This window comes from Mytilus trossulus, chromosome 6 (assembly GCF_036588685.1).
Source record: "Mytilus trossulus isolate FHL-02 chromosome 6, PNRI_Mtr1.1.1.hap1, whole genome shotgun sequence".
NCBI classification, from domain to species: Eukaryota; Metazoa; Mollusca; class Bivalvia; order Mytilida; family Mytilidae; genus Mytilus; species Mytilus trossulus.
Window position 1 is genome coordinate 41,969,200 of NC_086378.1, and position 17,435 is coordinate 41,986,634.

Consider the following 17,435-nt stretch of genomic DNA (forward strand, 5'->3'; position numbering starts at 1 on the left):
TCTGTTTACTCATGAAATACTGAAATAGAAAATAAAATACTAAACATGAAATAATGATGTGTTTTTTTATTTATTTATACGCTTATGAATTAATTGCCTTTGTAAAAAAAAGTGGTAAGTTTTTGTCTTCCGCAGAAGTGACTAAAGGTTTCAAAATCCTAGCTGAAACCCTGGTTGGGGCAAGTATGGACACAACATTCAAGTTTGATGCCGCTCTAAATTTGGATAGTGATTACCGGTAAGTAGTTGACACATCATAGGTTTCTGACACAGAATGAATATGGTCTAATGAACTTATAAATTATTATTTTTTTGCTATTGAGCAATACACTATGCTGTTTAATATTAAAAAAAATTATTTGTAGAAAAATTCTATTTAATTTCTTAAATCTCAAATGAAAAAAATATTACACCCCTACCCCTTCCACATTTTTTTCTCACCTCCCCTGTTTCCTTATTTAAAAAAAAAATCATTTCAAATTTCTAATGGAGTTGGTAACAATAACTCTTCTCATTTAAATACACCATAAAATATTAAAATATAAAATTACATACAGTCATGGTTAAAATTGATATTAATAAACAGTGAATTCTACCTAGAGGGAGCCTGTGCCTCACCTTGGTCTTTGTGCATATTAAACAAAGGACACATGACAAAATTGTGTTTTTGTGTTGGTGATGTGTTTGTAGATCTTACTTCACTTGACATTATTGCTGCTTACAGTTATCTCTATCTATAATTAATTTGGCAGTTGAAAATAATTTGTAAAATATTACACAAAAATTTACAAAACTAACAAAAATTGTTAAAAATTGACTATAAAGGACAATAACTCCTTAAGGGGTCAATTGACCATTTTGATCATGTTGACTTATTTGTAGGTCTTACTTTGCTGTACATTATTGCTGTTTACAGTTTATCTCTATCTATAATAATATTCAAGATAATAACCAAAAGCTGCAAAATTTTTCTGAAAATTACCAATTCAGGGGCAGCAACCCAACAACGGGTTGGTTGCCTGATTGGTCTAAAAATTCAGTGCAGATAGAGTTTGACCTAACAAACAAACTAATCCTCCTTAAATTTGCTCATTATGCTTTGGTTTCTTAGATTTTAGCCAAAAACTGCATTTTACCCTATGTACTATTTTTAGCCATGTCGGCCATCTTGGTTCGCAGACAGGGTCATCGGACACATTTTTTAAACTAAATACCCTGATGATGTGGACAAGTTTGGTTAAATATGTCTAAGTAGTTTCAAAGAAGATTTTTGTAAAAGATAACAAAAATTTACGAAAAATTGACTATAAAGGGCAATAACTCCATAAGGGGGTCAATTGACCATTTTGGTCATGCAGACTTTTTTGTAGATCTTACTTTGCTGAACATGAACATTATTGCTGTTTACAGTCTATCTTTAATTATAATAATATTCCAGATAATAACCAAAAACCGCAAAATTTCCTTCAAATTATCAATTCTGGGGCAGCAACCCAACAACAGAATGTCTGATTCATCTGAAAATTTTAGAACAGATAGATCTTGACCTGATAAACAATTTTACCGCATGTCAGATTTGCTCTAAATGATTTGGTTTTAGAGATATAAGCCAAAATTAGCCATGGCAGCCATCTTGGTTGGTTGGTGGGGTCACCAGACACATTTTTAAACTAGATACCCTAATCATGATTGTGGCCAAGTTTGGTTAAATTTGGCCCAGTAGTTTCAGAGAAGAAGATTTTTGTAAAAAGTAAGGACGACGGACGCAGGACGAGGGACACCAAGTGATGGGAAAAGCTCACTTGGCCCTTTGGGCAAGGGGAGCTAAAAAAGGAATCCCTTAAAAAAAATGGGAAACAACCCCAACTCAATCTTATGAAAAAAAACCTTGGAGCAATAACCCTGAAACTCAATCCCATGCTTTCCTTTGTAGTATTGAACCTTGTAGTACAATTTCAAAGAGATCCATACACTTAAACACAAGTGATTGTCATGATTGTTTGGAAACTAGAAACATGCTTCTTTTTGGCCCTTTTTTGGCCCCCTATTCCTACATATTTTGGGCAATTAAACCAAAACTTAATCCCAGCCTCCCCTTTGTTATATGGTACATTGTGGGACAATTTCAGAGAGATCCATATAACTACACACAAGTTATTGTATTGAAACTATAAAAATGCTTGTTTTGGCCCTAAATTCCTAAACTTTGGCCCCATAACCCCTAAAATGAATCCTAACCTTCCACTTGCAGTTGTCAACATTGCGGTTTAATTTCAGAGCAATTGAAATACTTGTACACAAGTTATCCTGAAACTAGAAAAATGCTTGTTTTGGGCCACTTTTGGGCCCCTAATTACTAAACGGTTGGGACCATCATCCCCAAAATCAATCCCAACCTTCCTCTTGTGGTTTAAACTTTCTGAGAAAATTTTAGAAAAGATCTATTCACTTAAACTCAAGTTATTATCAAGAAAACAATGTGTCTTCAGACGACGACATCATACGATCCCAAAAATATATTGGGTCGTATAAAAATTGTGAAAAACTTATTTTAAAGGGACAATTGACAATTTTGGTCATTGAACTTATTTGTAGATCTTACTTTGCTGAACATTTTTGCTGTTTACAGTTTATCTTTATCATTATCCCTTTCCTCCATAGTGACGCCTTTTAACACCCCCTTAACTCCATAATGCCGCCTTTTGACGCCTGTGTAGTACCTCAGTTGAAACGCTATGACTGCAAAGTGTCTGCATTAGACTTAATAAAATTTGTATACAATATGAAAAGAGGGGGGGGAAACAATGGAGGAAGGGGTTAATCAAGATAATAAGCAAAATCTGCAAAATTTCCTTAAAATTACCAATTTAGTGACAGCAGTCAAACAATGGTTATCAGATTCAACTGAAAATTTCAGGGCTGATAGAACTTCATCTAATTAACACTTTTATCCCATGTCAGATTTGCTCTCCATGATTTGGTTTTTGAGATATAAGCCAAAAACTGCATTTTATCCTTATGTTCTATTTTTAGCCATGGCGGCCATGTTTTTGATAAAACAGGAAATAAAACACAAAGTTTATTCTAGATTCCCTAAGGATCATTCAGTTTAAGTTTGGTTGGAATTGGGTCTGTAGTTTCAGAGGAGAAAATTAAATGTTTGAAATAGTTTACACCAGACGGATGACGACAGACGCCAAGTGATGGCAAATTCTCACATTTCCTTTGGAATGGTGAGCTAAAAATAGATTATTATCTAAACAACTAAAGGAGTTCAATTCATAAGATTTTTTTTTTAATATATAGCATACAGAAAATGAGTTTATACAGAATAACAAACAACCTACATTTGTACCACAAAATTCTTCAAACAATTTACACAACAATAGGGGGAAAATATCCAAAATGCATTTTTAACCTTTGAACTGTAAATATGATTGGATACAAACGACTCATTAGGATTTGTAATACATATTGTATGGAACAAAGTTGTGAACCACAGGGAAATTTTTGACTCATCAGGTCAACCAAGTTCCAGACAACTAGAGTTAAATGTTTTTTGTAAGATTATTCTTGTCATCTTGATACTTGGCATAAAATTAAACAATAGGATATAGACTTGTAAACCAAACAATAGTTGGATGATTTTTTAATACTAACCTTGGTTTACTGGCTGATCAATTCCATGGGTTTCTCCTGGAGTGATATTTGAGGATACATTTTCAGTCTTGTTAATAACAGTCTTATTGAAGCCTGAAAGTAAATATTTTGTTTGCTTCAATGACAAGAGTAACAGCAAACTGAATTTCTGCAGAAGTCGAACCTGAACAGTTGAGCTAGTATGGACACTACATTTAAGCTTAAAACAGTACTTTGAATTGTAATTAAATGTTTGACACAGAATAACTTTAGTCAAAGAACTAAGAACTAGTTATAGGATTAAACTTTATATTCAATTTTTTTTACCCGACCCCTTTTTTATGGTTTGGTGCAATACACTATATAAGCTGTTGGGAATGACCCCCCCCCCCCAAAAAAAAAAATCCTTTTTCCAAAAATATGTGATAAAATTTTCTTTTTAATTTCTGAAGTCTCAAATGAGAAAATAGGAAGATGTAGTATGACTATGAGTGCCAATGAGACAACTCTCCATCCAAGTAACAATTTATACATGTAAAAGAAAACCATAATAGGTCAAGGTATGCTCTTCAACAAGTAGCTATAAAGGGTCCAAAGGGTCGAAATCTTTTGAAAGGGAGGGGAAATACCATAATAGAAAAGATACTAAACATTTCTTTAAGTGTTACCTGTTTTAGTTTGAGGAAGACCATCTTCATCTTTTAGTTCATTGGCAGCCTTCTTTTTACTAATATCATCAATCATTTTATCAGCTTTCTGCATTGCTGTAGACACATCTTGACCCTTTCCATATTTCATTGTTTTCACCAGATTTTCTATAAATATATATAATTTTTAATAAGAATATTAAATATAATTTTAATATATATGTAGAACTCTAAAGTGTGATGGGGACGCTAAAGTTTGATGGTCACACTAAAGTGCGATGGTCTACGCTAAAGTGCTTCAACTTCATCAGACTACCTCGACCATAAACTTCAACCTGAAGCGGGACAGACAAAAGGAATAAATAAGGGAAGACCAAACTGAGAGATGCACAGACCAGAAAACACAATGCCCATAACTGGGGCATAAAATTGGGCATTAAAAAATTGAGAAAAGGATGTTATTCCACTCAAACAGGTAAAAGGGGCCATCTTAAACCTGCAGTGAGGTGAGAGTTCTTTGTTCTGTATGAAATTCTCATTTGTGTCATGAATGGATATCCTAGGTTATATCAATCTTTTATATTATAAAAATCATGGTTGTTGCCATTAACACTGAACAACTTTAGACCACAAATATTTTGCTGTGTTGTGTTCTTTGATAGGCAAAACCTCACAACTAAAATATTCATATAGATGTTCAAGGGATTGCAATTTCTTTTTACTTTTAAGTCCCGAGTTCAAATAAAGTGGATGTGAGACAACTGTACAACTTTCTACACAATGATTAAAACTCAGCGGCAAAGGCTATAAAAGTTCACAACATGAATAATGTAAACAATTAAAGGTCTTACTTATAAAAACAATTCTGAAAAACAAATATGACAGCCATGGCCATAAACCATTGGAAACAACTGCACAACAGGCTCATTAAGAAAATGTCAGGGTTAAACATGTGTGTGAGCACATAATCTAGAACAGTGGTGTAACATCACAACATAAAAACATGATGCCAAATTTTGTTTTTGGCTAATACGTTACACTCAGTTGAAAAATGTCTTACAGAGTCTGAAATTATAATACTAACAAATCAATTGGCTCAGGATACTTCTTTATGTGGTCTATAATTGTGGAAGACTGAATTATTCTCCTATATGTCATTTGGTTTTCTTTGTCATTGGGTTGCTTCCTCATTATTAATAGGAATGACACACTATTATGCAAATCATTTGGATAAACTTTTTATCAAGATTAACATTTTAATATGCGTGTTACTTATTTCGGGTTGAGAAAATCTATATATGGAAAGTAAAATTGAGAAAGGAAATGGTGAATGTGTCAAAGCGACAACCACCTGACCATAGAGCAGACAACAGCCGAAGGCAACCAGTGGGTCTTCAATGTATTAAGAATTCCCACACCCATAGGTGTCCTTCAGCTGGCCCCTAAAATATGCATACTAGTACAGTGATAATGGACGTCATACTAAACTCCGAATTATACACAAGAAACTAAAATTAACAAGAGTCCACACATTGAAATGTCTCGCCTTCTATACTAATCATTGATATTATGTTGATAGTACTAAGTATAAAGCTTTATTAAAAACTGTCACAAGAACTTAACAATAACCATGAAAACTAAACAAAGACCAAAGAACCATGAAAATGAGGTCAAGGTCAGATCAACCATGCCAGGCAGACATGTACAGCTAACAATGCTTACATACAACAAATATAGTTGACCTATTACTTATAGTTTAAGAAAAATAAACAAAAACACAAAATCGTAACACTGTGCAATGAAAATGAGGTCACCGTCAAATAAAACCTGTGCGACTGATATAAAGATCATAAAATATTTCCATACACCAATTATAGTTGACCTATGGCATATAGTATTAAATAAAAAGACCAAAACTCAAAAACTTAACTTTGACCCCTCAACCATGAAAATGAGGTCAAGGTCACATGACATCTGCCCGCTAGACATGTACACCATACAATCATTCCATACAACAAATATAGTAGACCTGTTGCATTTAGTATGAGAAAAACACACCAAAACACAAAAACTTCTATAACCACTGAACCATGAAAATGAGGTCAAGGTCAGATGACACCTGCCAATAAGACATGTACAGCTTACAGGCCTTCCATACACCGAATATACAAGCCCTATTGTTTATAGTATCTGAGATATGGACTTAACCTTGTTCACTGATCCATAAAACGAGGTTGAGGTCAACTGAAAACTGTCTGACAGACATGAGGACCTTGCAAGGTACACACATATCAAATATAGTTATCCTATTACTTATAATAAGAGAGAATTCAACATTACAAAAAATCTTAACTTTTTGTTTAAGTGGTCACTGAATCATGAAAATGAGGTCAAGGACATTGGACATGTGACTGATGGAAACTTCGTAATATGAAGCATCTATATACAAAGTATGAAGCATCCAAGTCTTTCACCTTCTAAAATATAAAGCTTTTAAGAAGTGAGCTAACGCCGCTGCCGCCGTAGCTGCGCCGCTGTAGCCGTGCCGCTGTAGCCGCTGCCGGATCACTATCCCTATGTCGAGCTTTCTGCAACAAAAGTTGCAGGCTCGACAAAAATCATACAAGACTAACAAAGGCCAGAGGCTCCTGACTTCGGACAGGCGCAAAATATCGGCTGGGTGAAAAATGTTAATAAGATCTCAACCCTCCCCCTATACCTCTAGCCAATGTAGAAAAATAAACGCATAACAATACACACATTAAAATTCAGTTCAAGAGAAGTCAGAGTCCGATGTCAAAAGATGTAACAAAAGAAAATAAAAGAGTCAAACACTGAAATGTCTCGCCTTCTTTACCAATCCTTGATACTATCTTGATAAACCTAAATATAAAGCTTTTTTACAATAAACTCAATATTAACCAAGAAAATGAAACATTGATCAATGAATCATTAAAATGAGGTCAAGGTCAGATGAACAATGCCAGGCAGACATGTACAGCTAACAATTCTTCAATACAACAAATATAGTTGACTTATTGCTTATAAATAAAGAAAAACAGACCAAAACACAAACACTTAAAACTTAGCAATAGACCGTGAAAATGAGGTCAAGGTCAAATAAAACCTGTGTAACCGACATATAGATCATAAAATATTTCCATACACCACATATAGTTGACCTAATGCATAAAGTATTAGAAAAATAGACCAAAACTAAAATAAAGGGTTGCACTGTAGCGCATGATACGCCCGTTGCTCTTTTAACTTGTCTTTTATGCTTTAAATGAATTTATATGATCAACTAGAAATGTGAGCCCTGTCAAATCCCCCCCCCCCAAAATAATAAATAAAAATGCACAAAAAAATTGGCACTATTAAGGTCAATAGATATAAACAATTTATCAAAGTGGCATAAAATTTTGTGAAAGTGTTAGTTATTGTCCCAAAATTGGAAAATCCCCTCTTTTTTAAGCATAAAAATTCATAACAGGGAAATGTTAAATCTGAAATTTATAAAAATTGAAAGGGAGCTTACATCAATAGATATAAACAATTCACCAAAGTTTCATGGACATTGGTGAAAACCTTTTTGAGTAATTGTCCAGAGTGTTAAAAATCCCCCCTTTTTTTTTTATGAATAAAGCCCCATAAATCCAAAACTTAAAATCTGAAATTTATAAAAAATTAAAAGGGAGCTTACATTAATAGATATAAACAATTCACCAAAGTTTCATGGACATTGGTGAAAGCCTTTTTTAGTTATTGTCCGAAGTGTTGAAAATCCCCCCCTTTTTTATGAATAAAGCCCCATAAATCCAAAACTTAAAATCTGAAATTTATAAAAATTGAAAGGGAGCTTACATCAATAGATATAAACAATTCACCGAAGTTTCATGGACATTGGTGAAAGCCTTTTTGAGTTATTGTCCAAAGTGTTGAAAATCTCCCCTTTTTTTATGAATAAAGCCCCATAAATCCCAAACTTAAAATCTGAAATTAAAAAAAAACGAAGGAGAGCTGTAAATATATATAAACAATTCACTAAAGTTTCATGGAAATTGGTGAAGGTTTTTGAGTTATTGTCCGAAGTGTGGACGACGGACGGACAGACGGAAGGACAGACGGACAATGGTATACCATAATAAGCCCTGTCTAAATGACGACGGGCGTATAAAAACTTAACATTGACCACTGAACCATGAAATAAGGTCAAGGTCAGATGACACCTGTCAGCTAGACATGAACATCTTACAATCATTCCATACACCAATTATAGTAGACCTATTGCATATAGTATAAGAAAAACAGACCAAAACACAAAAACTTAACTATAACCACTGAACCATGAAAATGAGGTCAAGGTCAGATGACACCTGCCAGTTGGACATGTACACCTTACAGTCCTTCCATACATCGAATATACTAGACCTATTGCTTACAGTATATGAGATATGGACTTGACCACGAAAACTTAACCTTGTTTACTGATCCATGAAATGAGGTCGAGGTCAAGTGAAAACTGTCTGACAGACATGAAGACCTTGCAAGGTACGCACATACCAAATATAGTTATCCAATTACTTATAATAAGAGAGAATTTAACATTACAAAAAATTTTAACTTTTTTTTCAAGTAGTCACTGAACAATGAAAATGAGGTCAAGGACATTGGACATGTGACTGACGGAAAGTTCGTAACATGAGGCATCTATATACAAAGTATGAAGCATCCAGGACTTCTACCTTCTAAAATATAATGCTTTTAAGAAGTGAGCTAACACCGCCGCTGCCGCCTGATCACTATCCCTATGTCGAGCTTTCTGCAACAAAAGTTGCAGGCTCAACAATAAAATGACAATAATCAAGATAATACATAAATAACAACAGACTACTTGCAGTTAACTGACCTCAATTAAACTGATTGAAAGATTATATCTTCATCATACATTTTTTCATATGAACATCAGGCATAATCCTTCCAGTTAGGGGTTTAGTATCATACTATCATAAAATAAATGAGAAGAACATAACCCGTGTCATGCCAACAACTGTTTTTTTAGAAATAAATGTGTTTAGCAATGTTTAGTTCCGATGCAAAGTGAATCAACATTAAAGCCAAAATATGCAATCTTTAATGACCTGACAACAGTATCGTAACTATATCCCTTTTTAATAAGTCTATTTAAAGGTTTTGTTAGTTTCTGAGGAGAATACTGACATTTTTGTGCTTTATAAAGAATAGTACATGTATTTATAAATGTTTGAAAATTTACCGGTAGTTATCATAAGAACCCTACAAAACATGAACATGTACATGTATAATTTTAAATTAAGTCCAGTAATTTATTATTTATTGATATAGGACATCGATTACACATGACTACAATCAATCAGACGTAGCTTTGGCAAAACATGACGTCACATTAGACATCGATTAGAGTATCAAAATATTGGACGTCAATTTGGGAATTTGAAGTCAGATTTGGATGTTGATTTGTAAAGCGGATGTCGATTTGAGGAACAGAGACCTCCATTAGAGGCCGGAAGTTGATCTGAGTATAACATATATATACCTGACTCAGACGTACTTATAAATATAATTATTTTCTGTGACTGTATCTTACATCAAGTTGTAGGATCCTTTACTATAGATAATTTAGCTGATCTGTAACAATAACATCTTCATGCCTTATATATCATGTACTGCAGTACGCCGCTAGATTTAAACTGACATGGAAAGGTAACACACAGCCAGCAAAAGCTCTATTATTTGTAGAGCCCAGGTGGTCGTGCGGTCTTACGGGACGGCTGCAGTGCAGGCGATTTGGTGTCACAATATCACAGTAGCATGGGTTCAAATCCCGTCGAGGGAAGAACCAAAAAAATTTGCGAAAGCAAATTTACAGATCTAACATTGTTGGGTTGATGTTTAGACGAGTTGTATATACATTATGTACACAGCCATGTATCACCATCATTGATGGCGATCTGATGGATACATCTGTTGTAGAGTTGTCACTGACTCAGAAGTACTTATAAATATAATTATTTTCTGTGACTGTATCTTACATTAATTTGTAAGATCCTTAACAATAGATAATTTAGCTGATCTGTAACAATAACATCTTCATGCCTTATATATCATGTACTGCAGTACGCCGCTAGATTAAAACTGACGTGGAAAGGTAACACACGGCCAGCGAAAGCTCTATTATTTGTAGAGCCCAGGTGGTTGTGCCATCTAGCGGGACGGCTTCAGTGCTGGCGATTTGGTGTCACGGTATCACAGTAGCATGGGTTCGAATCCCGTCAAGGGAAGAACCAAAAATTTGCTTACACAGATCTAACATTGTTGGGTTGATGTTTAGACGAGTTATATATATACCGTATATACTTATGTTTTTGAAATAAAAGTGTTATGTTCCAATGCACACACAATAACATAATTATGACAAATCTGTTGCCTATAATATTCTACTTGCTCCTTCTTTTCTGCTCTGCACACTGATGCAATATGATTATCAATGATTATACTGTTCCCAGTTATTACATTGTTTACCATAGGCTAGACATTTTCTCTTGTCACCATGATAAAATCCACAATACCTACAACTAGTTATCATATTTCTACTATTTTGTTCCACTCCTTCTTCATTTAGCAGGCTTCTTTTTCGTATTGTTATGTCTTTGCCTCCATAAATGATTAGAGCATTCTTTTAATCTGCAGTTTCAGTTTAAATTCCCTCTCTATACTCTTCAGCCATTCTTCTTATTGCTTTCCCGTGGGGCCTAAATTAATGTATTGTTTGTTTCCCCAATTCAAACCCTGCCAAGCCAGGTGTAGGTAGGTTGGTAGGTACATTGTAAATAATTTCATTTTTCCAAAAAGCCTGAATATTATCGGATGATCCGGCAAGCCTGAACATCAGAAATAAATAAAATAATATTTGACTTAGTTTTGACAATAAAATTTTATGAGTAGGACCATTTTTGGAGGGTCGGTAGGGATTGGGGAAAAAAACAATATATTTGTTCATCAGACATGTCAGATGCTAAAAACGGTTTTTAGTGTAAATTCCTGGTTTCTGTGACTACATGTACATGTACCATTATCATCTGGGGCTCTGCTAGGTCCATAATATCTTTTTAAGCCTTGTCTTTCTTTAAATTCTCTTTATGAGATCTTCTTTTATTTGTCTGTTCCATAAACTTTCTTATGTCGATATGTGTTTACGCTGCTAATCTCTGCTAATTTCTTTGTTTTTAATCCTTGTTGCCATTGGCATAATTCAAACTAAAAGATCTTAGCAAGACTTGATTAGTCAAATGATTTTTTAATAATGACTAAGAAATGTACAATTGGTACAAAACGTATTGCTGTAGTGATATATATATTGTGTAACAAGTTAATGTCCGGAAGGTATGTGCGTAAGGTTTCAAGAACAACATACAATTTTGGCCAGTAGAAAAGGTGAATATCCAAAATTGTCAACACAAAAAGGTTATTTCATTGATCAGGGCGCAGACCAAAGTGAAAAAACTTTTTAGGGTTGAAAATTTTGGATATTCAGTCACTTCTAAGGAGCCATTTTTAATTGTTTTATTATACCAAACTAGCAGTGGATGGGCAGTTTTAACTGTTGAATAAAATGCATAAACAAACACAATTTAACTGTCTTTTGAAAATAAAAGTGTGTTATAGAATTTCTCAACAACAAAGGTAGAAACTTTTTGAAAAATATTGAAAAAAGGGCTGTTTTAAAGATATATCCATGTCACTAAATGAATTTCCAAGCCTTGATGTTTCTTCTTCACTCAATGGACTACCTGCATGTAACTTGAGCGTTGCCATTTGGTTAAGTACTGACGTCTGTGACTGTCATCATTTTAATGGGAGACAACTTGTGCACAAAAAAGATTATTCAAGTGAATAATAGGGCAAGCGGGTTATTCGTTGGTGAATAATAGGGTTATTCACCGCTGGTAGTGAATTCTCAGGGTTGTTCTTCCTACCTTGCATCAAAATGAAAATTAACTGAATTATTCAATTCCATGTTACATGTTGAGGTCACGTGATAACGTGTTATCCAATAACAGACATAGAATTGTTTATAATATATGTAAGGTATAATAATCAAAGATATTACACTTACAGGGGTTATTGTACATGTAGACTGATAGATTAAAGACTATAAAACTATAAAAGATTATAAACAGTCACATCACTGTCATAGCAGACATGGCTATCCGGTCGTTCTGGCCCCAAACCGATCCAGCCCTAAGTCGATCCGGCCCACGTCGATCCAGCCCCATAATAAAATATGAATAAACTGTATTCATTTTATGGAGGAATTTGTGACAAATTTGCAAAAAGTGTTGATGATGGATGACAACAGGTAAGGGAAGTATTGGAGTATCAGTTGAAGAACTATTTTAAATCGATATGAAACTGAGTGTTATTACAATGTACAATATGTATGTCTGTTTTTATAGCAGGTCCAACATATATTATAAAATGTAAAAATATTTTCAATGTAATCTTTGAATGTCATGGTGATTTTTATTTTATTCATTTCTCAAACAGAGTATCTACATAAATATTTACAGTCCAATTGAGCCGTTAAAATTTAACTCATCATAGTTTCTTGTTTAACCAAATCATTAGTCTATAATTGATTTGTTTATTCAACAATTGTCTGATGATTGTGAACTAAGGTAATGCCACTCCTAATCACTTAATTCAATCAAATCCTGATTAATTGTTAAGAAGTACACTTCAGGTGTTCCCACTATCACTCTCTATTTGTACACGACGTTATGCAGAGTTCCAATACAAGTATCCATTGCAAGTAGACGTTCTTATTTCTAAGCATTAATTTGTGTCCGATACAACCACTCTACGATATTGGTGCAGAGACCAGGATGAATCTGAAGCTACGTTCGATATGAGCAGGACATAGAAGTGCAGTTTCCAGACTGATAAAGAAATTTGAAGACGTTCAACAGGAAGAAGATGGAACATTGGACACGGAGGATTTGTCAAACATATTAGATAGTCTGAAACGGAAGCAAGAAATATTACGCAAGTTAGATGAGGACATACTAGAGGAACTGGATGACAGAGATATATTGAAACAGAGATCGTTGAAGCAGATGAGTATGCATTTAACTTAGAAGGTAAAATTTGTCAAGTCAACAAATTAATCTTAGTCAAAACTACATCGTTGAATACACATGCATAAAGTTTTTTTTCCACGCATAGAAACTACTCAACCCGCTCATACTATAAACTCTTCATATGCAGAACACCAGAACAACTCAAATTACTGTTTGTCAGATTTTCGCCCATCTTACTATCAACTAGTGAATACAACAAACTACCCAAGTTGAATCTCCCTACTTTTGATGGAGATATACTTCAATGGCAGTCATTTTGGGACTCATTTGAGACAGCCGTGCATACAAACTCAACCTTAAGCAACGTCCAAAAATTCAATTATTTGAAATAGTTACTTCATGATGAAGCTCTAAAATCAGTGACAGGTTTTGCGCTCACTAATGCAAACTATGAAAAGGCAACTTTCCTATTACAAGAAAGATATGGTCAGCAAAATAAAATTACACAGAGGTATACATGTATGCAGGAACTTATTGATATAACGTCGCCTAGGTACACTCTTTTCAACCTCCGACATTTTTATGACAACATTGAAATTTACATAAGAGGTTTAGAATCACTAGGACAAACTGATGATTCATAAGGAGCGCTGTAAGTGCCAATAATATTGAACAAACTACCAGGGGAAATCCGAAAAAACCTTGCAAGAGAATATGGGTCCACAAACATACGCTTGGCAGATTTATGAAAAGGCATATTTAATGAAATAAATATCATGGAAGCCGGTAACTCAACAGACAGTCATGAAAATCCTTCCACTTCTGCAACATTTTTTACCCAAAAAAACGTGAAATAGACAATCATGTCAGCATGTCACAGCCACCAAAATAAGAATCACCAAAACACTAACTTCAAATCTAAACAGTGCAATTATTGTTACGAATCACACACCTCGGTAAATTGTAACAAAGTAACTGAATATAAAGATCACATGTCAATAGTAAAAAGAGACTGCCTATGCTTTAACTGTTTAGGACATCATAACTTGGATGATAAATTGTAAGTCAAATAAAACATGCAGAAAATGTCAAAAGCATCATCACACGAGTTTATGTAAGGATAATGCACAAATAGATAAAGAAGATACATGTACATACATTGTACCTGCCAAGTTTCAAAATGCCCATGGGGGTTTTGTGTGCAAGATGGCTGCTATACTTCTAAAAAAACTTTCAAGGGGGCCTTCAAATACAGTGTAATGGGTTTTTTTTTTTGGCTTCTTCATACTTTTATAAACCTCAATTCATTGTAAACTTAATTGTTTTGTTAAAATTGTGGACATAACTGCTCTTTACTAATTTCAATTTGGGAGCCTCCATGGGGGAAATCCCCCCAAAAAAGTGACAGTTGGCAGGTATGAAGATAGTGTGAATGTAAGTACCATTCAACACAACGCGAAGGAAACGGACACAATTTTAACCATGAATGTCATGCTCAAATCTGCAATAAATCCTGTAAGTTCAGGACTACAATCTTCAGATGTGAGTGATGCCAACATTCTTTTTGACAAGGGCACAGTCACATAGTTACGTAATCAACAAGTTCTTTTGTTTGGTGTACATGTATCTATATATAACACTTGTTTTTTTTTTTGTAATATCAAATATAGTCAATATGGACCATAATTTGCTATTGGGCTCGTTTCCTATAACTATAGAAAAGTGATAAAATTGTGAATTTCTGTAAGAAAAGTTGTAACTACATCTAAAGATGCCATTATTTTTATTAACATACAAGTGTATGCTACTCTTCCCTAGAAAAAAAATTGAAATTAACAAATTTTAAAGATTATACAACCGTATTTTTGTGTCGTTTCTCGCGTTACTTTTCGCTTCTGTAGTGCATAACGCTGACTGATTTATAAATAATCGTCACCGGCAAATTCGTAACTTTTGCTTTCAAATAACAATGAACATCGACCAATAAGAATAGTCAGAAGAAAATGCCGAGAACTATATGTATTTCTATAGCAGGTGTAAGAACACTGTCGTGATTTTGGTGTCCAATTTCGTAACGCAAATTTTAGATATGCAAATATGAACTCTCGCGAGATGTTCAAACAGGTAAATCAGAGATGATTTACATTCTTGCTTTGTTCTTCGTAATAATTCAGTTAGAAAATGACGTTATCGTTATGCGTTACATTTCACACGAAACAGAAGTCCAGTTATTTATTAAAATTGTTTTTGTCGTTAAGTTCTAATCATTTCCGGTCATATGTGAAACATGTGACTAACATGTGATCACGCCCTTACAGCCGGACATACGATATACTAGGTCTAAACATTGTTTTTGTTTCCAACGGGATGTTAGCAAACATAATCTGTAGACTTGTTTCGTCTTCTTTAAAAAAGGAAAATACAATTTTTAAAGAGATTGCGCCGGGGGTCTATTATTTTTCCTATGTGCATAATGTTACATACGATCTTGTGTGAAAATAAATGCCCAATGACTTGACAAAATCGATTTCAGATTTGACCGACGTTTTAACACACTTTGTTTTCCAATAACGACGTGAAGGGTCCCTGGAAAATTCAATCGAAATTACGTCTCTTATCATGGTGCCGATGTCCGTTGGATTGATTTTGATTCAGCAGAAAATATTACTGGATAATTTAGGTGAATAAAGATAATTTAATAAAAAATACATGTTAATATACCGTTACACTTGGAATGTACAAAGTTGGTATCTTTGGCACAATTTTTAAATATTTTTTTTATTCATGTTCTGCAAACACTTTTCAGAAACGCAATGAACTTGTCAAAGGAAAAGTAAACTTTTACCAGGCAAGACTTGAAAGGAAGTACTTTATTGATTTTAGCCCACTAAAGTAGGTTAAAATGTGGAAACCATGTAGATGGTGTACAGGTCACAAATATCACATGGTGCCTATTTTAAAGATTTTAATTCCAAATTAAAAGTTTTTTTCTTTACTGGATTTAAAGAATTTTATATTGCCAATGATTTGGAATAAATTGTATATAACTGGAATTTCAAAACCAAATATAAATATATTTTTTTTGGCTATAACATCAAGATACACTGATTATGGTATCCTGTATCAATGAAGAAAATATGGAAATTTCTGAATAAATTGTACTAATTGTTTTCAAAACAAGCACATATTTAGGAGTTTTATAATACTGTTACATTTAAGATGGATTTTAAGAAAAAGTATACTGTTAAGAATATTTTAAGCAGATTTTGCAATAAAATAAAACTAAAAATATGCTTTCGGTTTCTTATGGTTTCCTGTCGCGTTTAAAAAAACCTTTAATTTAACATTGAAAATAGATTTTAAATATCAACATGAAGCAAGTTACACTAGTAATGGTGTTCATTTATGTCTTTTGAAATATATTGTGCGAAATAAAGAAAATAAAGATTGGTTTCCTGTCACGTAAATGGTAAATCAAAATGTATTATTCTTTTCTCGAAAAACTCAATTGTTCCATTCATACTATTTTAACACCAAGACAACCCACAGAATAAAAGTTAAAGTTTTAGAACTTATAAAAAAGGATACAAAAAGAAACCAAAGGCCGAATACCAAATTATGGTCCATATATATTTTTCTTAAAGTGAACAATATTTTAAACCAAGAGCAATCACTAACCTATTTCATCAACCTTGCTTAAAAAATCATCAATTTCTTTCTGTGTGCCAATACCATCATTATTCGTCGCCATTTTTGAATTTGTTTATATTAACAACCATATAGCATTATAGGCATAGATTATTGCTTCATTCGCTATTTTCTAATACATGTTCATTTCTTCCTTGAAAGTCTAGATTGATCTTTTAGTACAAGTGGATTAATCTATTAACGCTTGTTTTATGTTGGATTTTGAGGGCTGGCAGACTGGCAGGACTTTGTAATAAAATGCAAGTGTTTTCGATAATGATGGGTAAACGCCAAGATACACGAATGAAAATCAGCGGAGGTCCTATAAGTGTTTTAAAAAAGA

The 17,435-nt window shown here is 33.7% G+C and overlaps 1 protein-coding gene across 1 annotated transcript in view; it reads right to left on the reverse strand.

Moving 5' to 3' along the window:
* Positions 1-17,381, reverse strand: part of LOC134721357 (tetratricopeptide repeat protein 12-like) — a 70,042-nt gene extending 52,661 nt beyond the window's left edge. The window contains exons 1-3 of the mRNA XM_063584300.1: positions 17,084-17,381; positions 4,308-4,454; positions 3,661-3,753 (exon numbers count right to left, since the gene is read on the reverse strand). Coding sequence (XP_063440370.1) covers positions 3,661-3,753; positions 4,308-4,454; positions 17,084-17,156 — 313 coding nt within the window. The 5' untranslated portion in view covers positions 17,157-17,381. The remainder of the gene's footprint in view (positions 1-3,660; positions 3,754-4,307; positions 4,455-17,083) is intronic.
* Between the last annotated feature and the right edge of the window lie 54 nt (positions 17,382-17,435).